This window comes from Mercurialis annua, linkage group LG8 (genome assembly GCF_937616625.2).
Source record: "Mercurialis annua linkage group LG8, ddMerAnnu1.2, whole genome shotgun sequence".
Taxonomy (NCBI): Eukaryota; Viridiplantae; Streptophyta; class Magnoliopsida; order Malpighiales; family Euphorbiaceae; genus Mercurialis; species Mercurialis annua.
The window spans coordinates 2,633,705-2,650,379 of NC_065577.1; the positions used below are offsets into that span (position 1 = coordinate 2,633,705).

Below are 16,675 nucleotides of genomic sequence, written 5' to 3' on the forward strand. Positions count from 1 at the left end.
CATCCTGGCTGTTGCGGCTTTCGTCCATGATTGTGAGCTCTCAGATTCAAATTTTCACACTTGTATCTTAAGGAATTTTTATCCACTTAGATCTATAGTTTTCCAGAAAAAAAGGTGCAAAAGTAAAAAAACAATTGCTATATGCTTTAACTAGTAATTTTTCACTGCACTTAAAATGCTTTAAATTAGTTATTTCATCTCTATACAGAACAACCATAATTGTACAAATTCACCTCAACCAATTTGTGAATTACCTTTCAGACAACAAGAGCACACAGAAACTAAACTAGTGCTTGCTTCTTTTCTCCTTCCTATTCTTTTTCTTGTCCCGAGATCTTTCCTTCGTTTTGTGCTTCTTAGAGTGCTTATCGGAACTCCCCGAGCGAACTTTCTTTGCCTTCTTTCGTCTATCGTTGTCGAGCTCCTCTTCAGAAGATCCGTAAAAGTTCGATGAAGAGAGCTTATCCGGACCCAGAATGACATGATGCTTTCGTAAGTCCAAAGTGGATCGTTTTTCCATGGATTCCAGGGAAGAAGGGAGATAAGGACCTGTTTCATCCATCCTAGAACCTACTGCACCTCGTCCACGCTTCACCCTGGGAAAGCCGTAAAGTTTTTTAGTCACATTACAGGGGAAAATTCCCGCCAACGACATATAATTCTCTCCGTATAAGCACATATATAAGCTCACAGTTTACCTTGAATGCAAAAAATTCTCGACTTCGTCATCTTTTAAGCCTTCATCATCTCTGGAATATAAGTTCCCGGATGCTTTAACGCTTGACGAGCAAGAAATACTACTGCTGCAACCATTTTCAGCATGTCTTTTACTTGTGCTTCTAGGGAGATGTGTATTCTCATGTCTTGGTCCTTTTTGTCTATCATCTAACTCGAGCTCTTTCTGCCGGGCCCGCCACATCTCATCAACTTCTACTGCTCGATTTGCTGAACAGCAGTTGAAAAATGAAATACATTAGGACAAATATTAGTTACATTACAAAAGGAAAACACAACTTCCTCCAGTCAAAAAAAGAGAGGAATCAGTTAAACAAACTCCAAGACAATAAGGGCTATTTATATCATAAATTCACGAATAAAACACGTTTTCACAATTTATTCACGTTTTATGAAAGTTGGTAAATATATACACCAACAACAGTTTCTTGGCAAATCAATATGCCAATAAAAATTGATGACGTGGAAGCTGGATTTTCAAAACGGAGGGTTTTGATGTGTGAATGACGTGGCCAACTCCGGCCTCCACATCATCAATTTGCACCGGAGTTTCCATTGGTGTATCGATTTTCCAAGAAACAATAGTTGATGAATACATTTAGCAACTTCTATAAAACGTCATTACATGAAAAAACATGTATAGTTCGTGAATTTGTATGTAACTAACGCAAACAATAATAATGAAGACAAACACATCAAAATAAACAGAGTGAAAATAATGTTATTTACGGCTCATTGCAGAGAAAACAAGATCGCCAACCTAGTATTGCTATTCAAGCTTAAGAGATCGGAATATGATATACTTTTAAGTTTTACCTTTGTAACTAATGAATACACGCTTAATTTTTTTTAACTCCATTAAATGATTAAACCATCTTATTTCAGGCCTGACTCCCTTCGGGCAGAAACATACCCACCTTGATATTATTTAAACTAGGTGTTAATTCATTCATACCAATTAACTCACTAACACAGCCACTCTCAAATGACTCAAATATTATATCTTCAGTTCAGGTAACGAGCGCGTCACCAATGAAAATGCACTACCGATTCATAAGTACAAGCAAGTGCTCAGGTTTCTCATATGATAGAATCATAGTCAACTAGAAGTTCGGACAAAAGGCAGTGCAAGATAGGATGAAAAATTAACTACCAACCTTGCTGCACCCCACGAACAGTAGCAGTAAGGAACCGTGAATTTGGTCGTCCCCTTACTGTAGGTTTTTGAAGATAAACATGAACACCTTCCTTCTCGGCTTGACGTCGTAATTCTGCAGCTTCTCTTAGAAGAATTGTAGCTATTCTATTTTCCGTCTCTAGATCCATCATTAAAGCCTGCAAAAATTCCGAACTCGATAAGGTATACATGACATACTCCCAATATAGAGACAGAAAGATTCCAAGCAAGCAGAACACAAGTAGCAGAAAAAGAAAATAAATACAGCACGAAAATAAACCATGTTAGTAGCTCCATGAGTTCCTAATGAAAATTCCAATTTAACAGTTCCGCATATATGAAACATACCAAGAGCAAGGATGCAGACAAGGAAGAAACCTAAAGGAGAAATAATTCAATAGAACTAGCAAATTTTACCAAACGCCATTTTTATGATTTTCGAGTTTTACTCAATTTAGAGTTTTTCTATAGTATTAGTTTAATTTTCCTAGTTTAGAATTATAAACTCTCCTAGTATTAGATTTTCTTACACTATTTGAACTGTGTTGGCTCAATTCACCCAATTCATACAAGGAATTGCATTGGACAATCGCGATAGCCTCAAATTCTTAGAAGAAATTTCAATATTTTTTCGTCGTTTTTCCTAACAATTTAGATCGTAAATCTTACGCGTTATAGACGATTTTAGCTTATCAAATCACTAGCTTCCATAAATATACACATAGCATAGTTTTACCCTAACTTTTCCTACATAACACAAACTGTACATTACTCTATGAAAAGAGAGAGTTCATAATTTTTCATTCCACAGATAAACAAATGAAGCATTTACAATGAACATATTTAACCAAAAAGTCTAATATTGAAACAGAAGCTGGAAAAAGATATGAAATTTCAAAGAAAATACAAATACCCACATTAGAATATGCTTACCCAATTGATGAATTAAACAACAAGATCGAAAAGTAAAGCAATCGATGCAGATTAAGTTCCCAATAGAGAAATCGAAAACCCTAACCCTAACCCTAAGGATTCAATCTTTTTCAAAATAAGCACAAATTTTAGCAATTTTGCCGTTACCCAGAGAAGCAAAAACAAAAAAGAAACGATCTTTCAATTGGTTTTGTGTTCAGACACCGTTTTAAGTCCCAAACAAAATAAAAGCTAGCCCATTGGGCTGATATGTTACGTTTTAAAAAACGTTAAAAAAAATAAAACATTGGTCAAAAACAGTGACGAGTTTGACTTAAAAAGGTGAGCTAGGGTTTTCAGAACATACACTGAAGAATTTGTAAGACTCCATAATGTCAATCACACATGTCCCCACTTCTATCTCATCTTCTTCCTCGGCCTTTTTAGCTTCTTCAAGTTTCAATAATAGGTATATCTCAATTTACTTGTTTTATTTTATTAGTTTTCGATAGCACAGATACTTCATTCAATCAAGGTGTCCCGTTTCAGAAATGTTTCGGACACAAAACTTCATTTTTACATAGATAACACGGTTTTGCGGTATCTGTGTCCAAGTATCCCGTTTTCCCGTGTTCGTGCTAGCTAGTTTTTGGTATCATATCAGTTATATAATGTTACTAATTTAATTGCATTGCTTAATCAAATTAGGAACAGGGGTGCTTCATTTTCGGTTCCTTTCAAGAATTCTGGGATATGTAGGAGTGTTGCAATTTCTCAAGAAAAAGAAATCAGTTAAGCATAGTGTTATTTATCTTTGGGATAGTAGCTGATTGTGATCATTAATATTTTTTTTTTATTGAATTTAGTTTGATGGAAATGGTATTCTTTTTGTTTGAAGCTTACAAGACAAATGTTTCTAGAAATGCAAACATGGCCAAGCTTCAAGCTGGTTACTTGTTTCCTGAGGTTTGCATTATCCTTATAGTTTGCTTCTTTACTTAATTTAATCGCTTTGATAATTAAATTACTTTTTTTTGTACTACCCGTATAAGTTTAATTGATAGTATGTTTTCATATCACTTACGTCGAGGTTTTGAGCTGAATTTCCATTAAGAGAGCACTCTATTAGTTGTTTTACTAGTGATGGCAAATGCTTGTTTCAAAATGAATACTTGTTTCTAGAATTTCATCCAAGGAACTGCATTTATTCCTATTTTATTTTTCATGGTTTCATCCATCGTTGTTGGTTTCATACGATTCTAATTGTACGGACAAGTCACAATGAAAACGACTCAACTCTTTTATAAGAATCAAAATTGTACAAGACTTGGTCCTGAATCTATCGTCTCAATACTGAATTGTATGAATCAGACAAACTTGGTCAATTTGAACTTTCCTATTCCCTTCATTTGATATATGCTAAATTATATGAGTACAAGTCACAATGAAAACGACTCAACTCTTTTATAAGAATCAAAATTGTACAAGAATCGGTCCTGAATCTATCGTCTCGAAATGAATTGTATGAATCAGACAAACTCGGTCAATTTGAACTATCCTATTCCCTTCATTTGATATATGCTAAATTATATAAGTATGAAAGCAGGAATGTGTTTTTGATGTCATTAATTGCACCTTGAATAATTTTGTTCTATTAACTGCCTCATTGTAACAAACAGTTGATAAAACTTGAACATAAACTATATTCATTTCCTGCTTGCTTGGATACTTCCTATGTGCATGCTTAAGTGGCTGTTAACTAATAAGCGTTTAATAGTTCTGTCACTGTATGCTGTAAATATAATTCCCTTTTCTAATTCTCTGTCCTCCGTTTTCGCAATAGATTGCACGCAGGAGAAATGCTCATTTGGCAAAATATCCTGATTCGAAGGTGATAAGTCTTGGAATTGGTGACACCACTGAGCCCATTCCAGAAGTCATAACTTCTGCAATGGCAAAGGTTTGACTTTCTTCCTTTTGACCTGGTATAATTATTTTAATCTTGCCCATTTCATTTTTAAATGAAGGTGTATAATTTGAAAACATCCACTCTCTTTGTTATCCCGTGATTGAAGTGCAAGTTGGTCAACGATAGTAACCTGCAACTGACAGCATGCTTTAGTTTTAAAGGTTATAGACATCAAGTGTCTTATTGCTTATCGGAGCACAATTAAAGCAAGAGGGTTTATTATAAATTTGTTTTATTAAGAGTATTCCTTCTTTTTTCTTTTGTTGGCAGAGATCACAAGCATTGTCCACTCTTGAGGGCTACAGTGGTTATGGAGCAGAACAAGGTGAAAAAGTAAGTCGAAAACTAGCCGAGTAGATTGCAGATACTTTAGATTTTGGCATTTTAACATGCGTGTCTCTAGCCATACCCAAGTATTCTTTTTTATATGAGATGTTTTTTTTTTGAAAGGTTTTATGAGATATTAAAAGTTTACAGAAACCACAAAGATGTTCTATGTGATTGGTAGTTTAGATATTCTTGAACAGTAACATAATTTCGAAGGAAATTTTTTGCTATACTTCTATGGTTATAGAGCAAAACCATATTGCTTTTCTTTAAATTATATACTTTGCGGCAAATGGAAGTTGACATCATTTGTTGAACTGTGCAGCCGTTGAGAGCTGGAATTGCGTCAACATATTATGGAGACCTTGGCATTGAGGAAGATGATATATTTGTCTCTGATGGTGCAAAATGTGACATATCCCGCCTACAGGTTAATTGCATATTTTATTTATCTTGATTTTTTTACATATGAGATTTAGTCTCACCTTTTCTCATTTTGCAATTATCTTAGTTTACCTTGATTAATTTTGTTACAGGTTCTTTTTGGGTCTAATGTAACTATCGCAGTGCAAGATCCATCATACCCGGTAATTTATGCATCTCCCAATCAAGAGCATAATCATGCAAATTTTTCCCATGGCCACTTTTACATTGCTGTCGTTTTTGGGCATTCCTTAGAAAAAAAATGTTTATTGTGCCAATTTGGCATCCTAATTATGATGGTAGACGCATATTTGTCACGACTGGAACCAGAGGGTCGGACTGACACTAGGATTCGGGTAGGATTAAGGCCACTAGAACGTAGTAAGTTTACAATCATTCTCAAATATAACCGTGTTTTAATTTGCAAAATAACTGTCAAATATTAACTATATGAGTCCAAAATTTATTTCGTAAGATCTCGGAGTCTAGCTATCGGGCGGTATAACTCAGACTCAGTTTGTCCATAATCTTCAGTTCAAACTACATCTATCTGCAATATTATCGAGTGATATCAATATTTATAGGACCAAAAAGCATACCAGAAAAATAATAAGCAATATATTGTAATGCAACATGCAAATGAAACAATAATAATTACAAATATTAAACAATAGAGAGCACAAAAATATTTACTTTGTTTAATAAGTAAAATATAAGAGCTGATAATGGCTTATCAACATAAGCTTTTGGAACAACACTACTTTGAATTAAACTAGACTCAATCGAACCCTTAATGACTTTGTTCTAATTAATTGCTTTTGTATAATTGCAGGCTTATGTCGATTCAAGTGTCATTATGGGTCAGACGGGACTGTATCAGAAGGAGGCTGAGAGATTTGGAAACATTGAATACATGCGGTGTAATCCGGAGAATGGCTTCTTTCCTGATTTGTCTAAGGTTTCTCGAACAGATATCATTTTTTTCTGTTCACCAAACAATCCTACTGGTTCTGCTGCAACTAGAGAGCAACTGACAAAACTAGTAAAGTTTGCAAAGGACAATGGATCCATTATAGTCTATGATTCAGCTTACGCCATGTATATCACTGATGATAAGCCACGTTCCATTTTTGAGATTCCTGGAGCCAAAGAGGTACTTTCAGCTGATAATCCACTTTTGTCGTTCCTCAAGTATTGCTTTAAGAATCCCTTGGCCTAATGATATGTTGAAAATAGGTAAAGTTATTTGCTCGGCCGAATGATATGGTAGCTTTTATTATTAAAAACGTCATGGTTTCGATTTCTAGAGTGTATATATTTTTTTTCTCATATTCTTTATTTTTTCTAATCAAATTTGTCAAAACTATTGTTTTATTAATATTTTGATCATGAATCGGTTGTAAACTAATCAACCAAACAAAGATTCACATTGATTTGATTATTCTTTAAGAAAGACCGGTCAGGGGTTGAGAGGACGTTTCTTGACTATCCACCATGCTCTCTGTTAGACACTAATTTTATGAGTTGGTTTCTGCATTATTGCAGGTTGCTCTAGAGACGGCATCATTTAGCAAGTATGCCGGGTTTACTGGAGTTCGTCTAGGCTGGACTGTGGTCCCAAAACAGCTTCTCTTTTCAGATGGCTTTCCTGTTGCCAAAGACTTCAACCGCATTGTTTGTACCTGCTTTAATGGTGCATCAAATGTCGTCCAAGCCGGTGGTCTGGCTTGCCTTTCACAAGAAGGACGGGATGTCTGTTTTTGTAGTCTTTAACTTATTTGTTATTCTCATCTTTATTTAAACTCCTGCAAATAGGGTGTGCAAAAACCGAACCAACTTAAGTTTTACTGTAAACAGAACCGAACCAGAAAAACGAACAAACCGGCTAGTTAGATTATGTTCTGTTTGAAAAAAATTAATTACTTAAATTTTTGTTTCGGTTCGGCTTTGATAAAAGCAAAAGTTTAGATCGGTTCGATTCCGTTTGAACTGGATTCGCACCCCACTGCAGGTATAAAATGAAGTATGATTAGACTAATGAATTTCTTTCATCTCATGGCAGGCAATGCAAAAGGTGGTTGGATTTTACAAGGAAAATGCTGATATTATCATGGATACATTCGATTCACTTAATTTTAATGTTTATGGAGGCACCAATGCACCATATGTGTGGGTACATTTCCCTGGTCAAAGTTCATGGGATGTCTTTAGTGAGATTCTTGAGAAGACTCATGTGGTTACGACACCAGGTAGCGGGTTTGGACCCGGTGGCGAAGGTTTTATTCGGGTTAGTGCCTTTGGTCACAGGGAAAGTGTTTTAGAAGCCTGCAGAAGGTTCAAGCAACTATACAAGTGAACCAGTTCCAGCCTCCTATTTTGCCTAAGGATTCGGATTATTACTACGTTGGACCTCCTGTTCGACCTAAAGATTCAACCGGATTATTACTTCCGTTTGGCGTAAAGATTAATATAGCTGCCTCTAGTCTGTTTTGTTTCTTCAGTTTTAAGAATCATTTCTAACAATTGTAAAAGTCCACCTTCAGATTTTGAAGGTTGAGAATTTTTACATGGATTGTCTCTAAATGACAATGAGAATATTTATGGTTTCCAATAATTCGTTTGTGAGTGAATTATGCCATTGTTGTTGATGATGATCAGCTGTTTGTAAATGAATAAGGGTCATCCAATCCTTGAACTTGGGAGTCTGGTTTACGTAAGTCAAATTTGACCTATTTGGACAATCTAGTCTATAATTTTCTAAAATAAGTTCAGTCATATTAATTCTTATGTTATTAGGGTGTGTGAGAAGTAATTCGAATTGCAAAAAATTGAAAGTTTATGTCTGTAATTGCCAAAATTGAAAGTTTGTGTTAAATATGTCAAATACGGCAAAATTGAGAGTTTTATGATTTTACCGTTGAAAACGAAGAAAAATTCAGTTACATGGTTGATAATTTTTTCTTTAAAGAGTTATATAATTTGCTCTTTAATTTATATGAGTTCTCCCCGTAAGTTCAAGGGCTGGAGTGGTCCTTTCTCAGTTGCAAATTGCTAGAGCTTTTCCTATTTGTTCCACAAAATATAGCAGCAGCAGTAACAAGAAGAAGAATCTCAGGTTTCTACAGCCTGCATGTGACAGTCAGCTACAATGTTTACAACAATGTCCTAAATTACATACATAAATACTGGTTTATCCTAAGCTGTACTAAAGAAAATTCAAGAACTAAGTTATAACTAATAATCACTCTGAAGTTACAGAATTAGATACCTAAAATTGTTCAATCCCCTTCATAATCTCAGCCTTGCAAGTTGTCTTGTAATGCCCAGTTTGGTTACACTTACCACAATGTACAGTATGTTTTTCACGGTTAAGATCCCCGACACAAACTCGTTTCTTTTCCGGACGTCCTGGTGGCCGACGGAACTTAGGTGGTCGTACAATTTGAGCATCTTCTTCGTCCTCATCATTGGTTGCAATATTGCTCATCTTTCTCGATTCAATTTGTTCAATGATGGGGCGTATCGCTTCCGCGTATGCCTCGCGGTAACTAGCAACAGTAAAACATTTTTCTGTACAGGCGTATACATCTTTTCGACAGGAAATGATTGCTGCAACAGCATGGGAACATGGTATCCCTTGCAGTTGCCAGTCGCGACAGGAACAACTATCGGTCCCGATATTCACAATGTCGGACCGGTCTGATGATATAACCTCGAATTCAACTTCATCTGATCTAAGGACTTGGTGAGATGATGCAATGTTGATTGCTTCAATCATGTGTTTCTCAGCAGATGGAACCAGGGCGGAAAACCAAGAGTTACTCTTCGATCGCCGGTCATTAAAGTCAGCCACTAGTTTGCTTTGAATTTGCTCGAGAACCTGAATTACAGGCAATTCTCGAGCTTCGTGAATCCAGCTGTTGAATTCCTCAATATTCGAAGACATATGGCCGTACCGAGTTCCTTCAAAATACACCAACGCCCACTGGGACGGAGGATATTGCTGCAACCACTTTGCAGCTGCAGGTGAAACCTCTGAAATCTCAACCATTTTTTCTTTAAAACCAGCAATAGTAGTAGCACACGCGGCTTTCCATAAAAGATGAACAAGTCTCGAGTTCTTAAATTCTTTACCAATGCTTTCACTCAAATGGTGCATACAAAATGCATAAGAACAGCTCGGAAATTTTATCTTTATTGCATCTACAATGCCTTTTTGTCCGTTGGACAAAAATGTATGCTGAGAAATATTCTCAACATTCGTCGCCAATGACTTCTGCAATTCCGACAAGAACCACATCCAGCTTTCATCATTATCTACATCGACAACACCAAATGCAATCGGGAATGCTCCACCGTCACCATCGAAAGATGTGGCTACAAGTAATGTACCAAGGTATTTGTTTTGAAGTTGGATTCCACCAAGACTAATGATAGGCACACATCCATTCAGGAAGCCATAAATCGACGCGAAAAAAGAAATAAAGAGCCTATGGAACCGGTTATCTGACCCAGTAGTGAATACCTCTGCAATACTTCCGGGGTTAGTCCTTTTGATTTGTTCGCAGAATGAAGGAAGTTGGTAGTATCCTTCTTCAGAAGAGCCATAAATTGCTGCAAGTCCCCGCTCCTTCGCACGCCAAGCTTGCTTGTAAGGTATAGTGATTCCGTAATGCTTGTGAATGTCAAGTAGTATATCCTTCGGTTTGTAATTGATATTATTTCGTAGGCGTTCCTCTATAAACTTTACAATCCAATCCACGGAAGCTTGATGGTGACCGTTCTGTGCGTTTCTGCCACAGGTATGAGTCCCTTCGAGGCTTCTTATTATAAAGGTGGGAACACTAGGAAGCTTAACTGCACGGATACGCAATGGGCAGCCTTCTGAAGCGCACTTTGCAAAGTATCTGATCAGGTCGCTTTTTATGATACGGAGTTCAAAATGTTGCGCGATTGCAAATTCTTTTATCGCACTGCGGAAAGCCTTGACATCAGGGAACTCTTGACCGACAACAAAAGTGTGGTCCTCCATGTGAGAATCAAGTCAAGTGAAGAAATTTCGATCAGTCATTTAAACCCGCAAATATGTTTTGCAATCATCAGCATTCAAGATTATAGGTCAGCATCCTACATGAGCCGCCTTAACGCAATCATCCACACAAAGCCTGAAAGATGACAGGACATCATATACAAATAGCTGCACAGGAAGCACCAGTTTCATTCACATTAGACCAACAGGCAACTAAATCAGTATCACCTCAAATGACTTCTATACACTGCACTCTATGTTGCACGGAAACGTTGAAACGGAAAACGCCAAAACAAGAAACGGCAAAACGATAATTTTCACAAAAATACATTATAAATTTAAAATTATCAGAGTTTGGGAAGTATTTCCAGAAATATAAATGAAATGTGAAACGCAAAACTCGACAAGTTTTCGTGCCATAATCATTCATGTTCCTGCACAAACGTTATAAGCGCTCGGCAGCATCCTCCCAAGTTTGTGGGTTCATTTCCTTACACAAGCGCTCCCGTCCCCAATTATATATAAATAGTTGAAATAAAAATCCATTTCATGCTAGTGCAGCAAGAAAAAAAAAATGGAAACTTCACAAGGTTAATACATAGCTGCCATCAAAATATTCTAAAAATTATCAAGCAGCCAAATGTACAAACAGACACACAATTACCAACCAAAATAACTACCAACACAAGCCCAGAAGTTCAAAAACATTAAAATACAAGGTAAAATGTACATTAAAGCAAAAGAATAAATTAAATATCAGAGCTAAAATTTACCAAAAAGGAGACATCTTTTTCTTAAAAATGAAAAAACACATGTAAAAACTTAAGTATGTTCTAATGGGTTTGAGTTTAAGTTGTAATAACTGACCGTAGATTGGAAAACAGATGCCCATATCATCAGATTTTGGGACTGGAAATTGGAAACAAAGCTGAGGTTGCACAGAGAGAACTGTATGGGTATTTTGTTGAAAGATTAGGGATTTTTATGGCTTAATATATAGTTTGACCCCGAACTTGTACTTTTTTACCCATCTAATCCTTAAACGTAACATCTCATCTATCGAACATCTAAATTTGTTAAAAAACTCGATTTGTCTGAACTTGATAAATACGTAAATATTGAATCCCTCCGTGTCCACTTGGTCTTGAAACATTCTAGAAGAATATTTGTACGTATGTTAACTCTCACATGTTGAATTTGTTATTTGAGAGATTTTTAGGTAAACTCTGTCTACTACGTCATTCGTGGACTAGCCTATCATATTATGACACGTCAATAAAATAGTGATACTATTATAATTTTATTAAATATTTTTTTACACTTTTACATAGTAATATTACGATAGTGCCATTAATTTAATGACGTGTAATAATGTGATAGGTTTAGTTTATATATGACGTAATGGACTGAGTCTATTTAAAAATTTCTCTTTGTTATTTATCTATTATGTGTATGCCGACTCTCTCACTTTATTTTTTAAAAAACACTCTCACATTACATGTAATATAGCACGGAGGTAAATCTTTGCCTATTAGGCAAGAAGATAGCAACGTGTAATATCTATTTTTTTTCCTCAAAAGTTAAAACTTCCATTAATAATAGGCAAAAGGTATAAAAAAAATCCTTCAAGTTTCTCCAAAAGGACAATGCAGCCCTTTTACTTTTTTGGGCACAAAAAAATCCTTGTTGTTTTTAAATCGAACAAAAAAACCCTTCCGTCTATGACTTTGACTAACAGACGTTAAGCCGCTGACGTGGCGGTAGGAAAAAAGTTCAAACACACCCTTAATATTTAAAATACTTACCAATTTTTTATTTATAATTTTTTATGTATTATTTCACCCTCTTCTTCCTAATTAACTCTAATTAATTTTTTTATTAAAATCAATTAAAACATAACTAAAACCAATTAAATTTCTCAAAATTCAATTAAATCTAATCAAACCACCATCACCTAATCCTTCCGAAAAAATGATCGCCGGCATACCGAGTTAATCGTTTTTCCTTTTTAATTAAAAATTAGTTAATTTAATTATTTTTTTTATTTTTAAATTGGCACTCCGACCCAGCAATAGAACCATGTGATAGTTTTGCACCGTGAAAGATTTTAGGATCAAGAATAATACCCATACTCTCCACTAATACTTCACATTTCAATGCCTTCCTACATTTCCTCACCTCTCCTACACTCCCTCTTCTTCTACTTCACACCCATCACCTAAACACCCATAAACCCTTCACTTCATTATCACTTCTAAATTCACGTAAACAACTCAACACTCTAACATGAAATCTGACGATGAGAACTTCTCTTGATACTGGTCTTTATAATGATGTTTTGTTCTCGTACAAGAAGATGAAAGAATTGCGTGTTAACAATGACACCTTCACTTTTTCCATAATAAATAGAACCGTTACGTCTCTTAAGAGTGACGTAGTGTTTGGAAAAATGGTTCATTGTGATGCAATTAATAGGAAATAATCTTGTTGTATAGGAAATACTAGCTGTATAGTTTTACCTTTCCTGTATAGTCTTACCTTCCCTAATTAGTTCCTAAATCAGCTCTTCTTTTATGGCTGTATGTTTGTATAAATAAGTGTGATTTTCTTAATGAAAAGACAGAGGTTTTCTCTCTTACAAATCTTATATTGGTTCTTAAAACTTTACATGGTATCAAAGCCATGACTACAAATACATCTCCATACTTTCTTTCGACGAGTGATAATCCAGGAAATATTATAACACAAGTTCAGCTGAAAGGAGAAAACTACGACGAATGGGCAAGGGCGATAAGAACGGCGCTGCGAGCCAAGAAAAAATATGGATTTATCGATGGTTCAATAACTCAACCTCTGAAAGACTCGTCAGAAATGGAAGATTGGTGGACTGTTAACTCGATGTTGGTGTCGTGGATGTTAAATACAATAGAACCGACTCTACGATCAACCATCTCATATTTGGAGATTGCAAAAGATCTTTGGGATGACATAAAGGAGCGATTTTCGGTAGGAAATGGGGCACGTGTTCATCAACTTAAAACAGAGTTGGTGGAGTGCAAACAAGGCGGCATGATGATAGTGAGTTATTATGGAAAATTAAAAATGATATGGGAAGAATTGGGGAATTATGAGCAAAACCCAATATGTAAATGTGGAAACTGCAAATGCAATATTAGTGGGGAATTGGACAAGAAGCGTGAAGAAGAAAAGTTGCACTACTTCCTAATGGGATTAGATGGTTCAACTTACGGAACAGTGCGATCCAATATTTTGAGCACCGAGCCATTACCAAGTCTGAATCGGGCATATTCTATGGTTGTCCAAGAAGAAAGAGTTCGTAATATAACACGTGGAAAAGAGCACCAAAGTGAACATATGGCTTTTGTTGTCCAAACAGGATGGTCTTCGAAGGGACGAACAGAAGTAATCGATAAATCTGCAACCTGCAAAAATTGTGGAAAGTCGGGACATAATCCCGACTCATGCTTTGATCTGATTGGTTACCCGGATTGGTGGGGTGAGAGACCAAAAGGAGGCGGACGTGGACGTGGACGTGGCCAAGCAGGACCAAAACAGTCAGCCACTGTAGGGGGAAGAGGACGTGGCGGACCCATTAGAGCACATGCAACAACTGTGCCAGCACAAGAAAGCAGGGCAACTGAAGCTGAGATGAAAGGCTTAAATGAATTGAGTGGTGAACAATGGAACATGCTGCTTAATTTTTTGAACACCCAAAAAGATGAAAAACAAGGAAGATTAAATGGTACGTGCAACACTAAGAAATGGATAGTTGATACTGGAGCATCTCATCATGTGGCAGGAAGTTTTGAATTACTGAGCAACGTAAAAAATGCTCATTCGATTCCGGTTGGATTGCCAGATGGAAAGGAAGTTATAGCAGATAAAGAAGGAACTACGATGTTAAATAAACATCTGAAATTGAACAAAGTGTTATATGCTCCTAATTTAAAATGCAACTTGATTTCAGTTTCTCAACTTACCGATGAGATGAATTGCACAGTGCTCTTCACTAATAAATTTTGTGTAATACAGGACCACAATTCGAGGACGGTGATTGGTGCGGGTGAGAAGCGTGAAGGGCTCTATTACTTCAAAGGAATGGAAAGCGTGAAGCATGCTAAAGTTTTGACAGCAGTACGGAAAAATACCTTTGAAGTTTGGCATCAAAGGTTGGGACATCCTTCTGATAAGGTTGTTAGTTTATTACCAATTGTTGATGCTAGCAGTGATAAACATGCTAGTTGTGAAGTTTGTCTTAAAGCAAAACAAACTAGAGAATAGTTTATTTCCAGCAATAATAAAGCATCCAATATTTTTGAAATTGTTCATTGTGATTTATGGGGTCCTTATAGAACCCCAAGCTTTTGTGGTGCGCATTATTTTTTAACAATAGTCGATGATTATTCAAGAAGTGTGTGGGTCTATTTGTTGAAAAGTAAATCTGAAGTAGCACAAACTCTTTTCAATTTCTTTGCTTTGATACGAAGACAATTTGATGAAAATGTTAAAATAGTTCGAAGTGATAATGGGACTGAATTTACCTGTTTGAGTAATTATTTTGTGGAAAATGGAATAATACATCAGACGTCTTGTGTTGGGACCCATCAACAAAACGGAAGAGTCGAAAGAAAACATCGACATATACTTAATGTTGCACGTGCACTTCGTTTTCAGGCAAATTTATCTATTGAGTTTTGGGGAGAGTGTGTGCTAACAGCTGCATATTTAATTAACCGAACTCCATCTGCGTTATTGAAAGGAAAAACACCTTATGAACTTTTATATGGTAAAGTCCCTTTATATGAAAATATTCGAGTGTTTGGATGTTTGGCTTATGCATGCTCGTAACCAACGGCGAGAGGGAGATAAATTTGCGAGTAGAAGCAGAAAATGTGTGTTTATTGGATATCCGTTTGGAAAGAAAGGATGGAGCATGTATGACATGGAAACAGGCGAATTGTTTGTATCCAGAGACGTTGTATTTGAGGAAACCCAATTTCCTTATATACATGAAACCAGCAATAAGGAAGGAATGACTAATAAAGTTGTGGGCAATGGATTAGCTGAAGGAGGCTTAGAATGTTATCCTGACATCATTGGAGAAGAAAATGACGAGGCGGTTCAGGATGTATCTGAGTCCAATAGTGATACACCAGATCAAAACGTTGTTGCAACAAGAGAGGGTGTGATTGAAACTGAACAGGTTCAGCAATCCGAAGAATTAGCTGGGCGTGGACATAGAGAGAAACGTGGGTCTGTTTTGCTACGAGATTTTGTTCTACACACTGTGAAAGTAATGAGCCCTTCTGCAAACTCAATCGACCATCAACGTTCCTCGGGTACTTCTTATCCGATTACACAATATTTGGACTGTGCTAAATTCTCTATGAATCATCGTGCTTTCTTAGCAGCTGTTACCACAACCATTGAACCTAATTCTTTTGCTGAGGCTGTCAAAGATGAAAGATGGAGAAAAGCCATGAAGAAAGAAATACAAGCCTTAGAAGATAACAGAACATGGACTGTGACACCATTGCCACCAGACAAGCAAGCTATAGGATGTAAATGGGTATTTCGAATAAAGTATAACGCGGATGGAACCATCGAACGTTACAAGGCTCGCTTGGTTATTATGGGTAACAGGCAAGTCGAAGGAATTGACTATAATGAAACATTTGCACCAGTGGCAAAAATGGTTACAGTTCGTACGTTTCTCGCAGTAGCTGCAGCTAAAAATTGGGAGCTTCACCAAATGGACGTGCACAATGCGTTCTTACATGGAGACTTGGAAGAAGAAGTTTACATGCGCATGCCTCCTGGTTTCTATGCTCACAAATCAGGGCTGGTATGTCATTTGAAAAAATCGCTATATGGACTACGACAGGCTCCTCGATGTTGGTTTGCAAAGTTGGGTTCTGCTCTAAAGAAATATGGTTTCAAGCAATCTTATTATGATTATTCTCTATTTATCTTCAAAAGAGACATGGTACAAATTAATGTGCTTGTTTATGTTGATGATATAATTGTGGGTGGCAATGATCATTCAGCCATTCAAATATTTAAGGAGTACTTGAGCAGTTGT

The 16,675-nt window shown here is 36.3% G+C and overlaps 3 protein-coding genes across 4 annotated transcripts; 1 reads left to right on the plus strand and 2 right to left on the minus strand.

Annotated features, from left to right (window-relative positions):
* Window positions 1–142: 142 nt before the first annotated feature.
* LOC126660206 (uncharacterized) lies at window positions 143–3,039 on the minus strand. The gene is made up of 4 exons (XM_050353566.2): window positions 2,846–3,039; window positions 1,893–2,070; window positions 699–945; window positions 143–596 (listed from the first exon to the last, which is right to left on the minus strand). Exons 2-4 carry the CDS (start codon window positions 2,062–2,064, stop codon window positions 287–289), a joined length of 729 nt encoding a protein of 242 aa, XP_050209523.1. The 5' UTR covers window positions 2,065–2,070; window positions 2,846–3,039; the 3' UTR covers window positions 143–286.
* An 85-nt stretch (window positions 3,040–3,124) lies between these two features.
* LOC126660201 (LL-diaminopimelate aminotransferase, chloroplastic) lies at window positions 3,125–8,194 on the plus strand. Of its 2 annotated transcripts, none has more exons than XM_050353557.2 (10): window positions 3,125–3,293; window positions 3,539–3,615; window positions 3,723–3,790; window positions 4,668–4,784; window positions 5,064–5,126; window positions 5,446–5,550; window positions 5,657–5,707; window positions 6,376–6,696; window positions 7,089–7,295; window positions 7,606–8,194. In XM_050353557.2, the coding sequence occupies exons 1-10, from the start codon at window positions 3,217–3,219 to the stop codon at window positions 7,897–7,899; spliced, it is 1,380 nt and encodes a 459-aa protein (XP_050209514.1). In that variant the 5' UTR covers window positions 3,125–3,216; the 3' UTR covers window positions 7,900–8,194. The 2 variants fall into 2 exon arrangements, with proteins under 2 accessions (XP_050209514.1, XP_050209513.1); XM_050353556.2 differs by having other exon boundaries at window positions 3,126–3,293; window positions 3,533–3,615.
* A 443-nt stretch (window positions 8,195–8,637) lies between these two features.
* On the minus strand, window positions 8,638–11,547 carry LOC126660200 (uncharacterized). Its single transcript, XM_050353555.2, has 2 exons — window positions 11,440–11,547; window positions 8,638–10,740 (listed from the first exon to the last, which is right to left on the minus strand). The coding sequence occupies exon 2, from the start codon at window positions 10,573–10,575 to the stop codon at window positions 8,812–8,814; it is 1,764 nt and encodes a 587-aa protein (XP_050209512.1). The 5' UTR covers window positions 10,576–10,740; window positions 11,440–11,547; the 3' UTR covers window positions 8,638–8,811.
* Window positions 11,548–16,675: the final 5,128 nt, after the last annotated feature.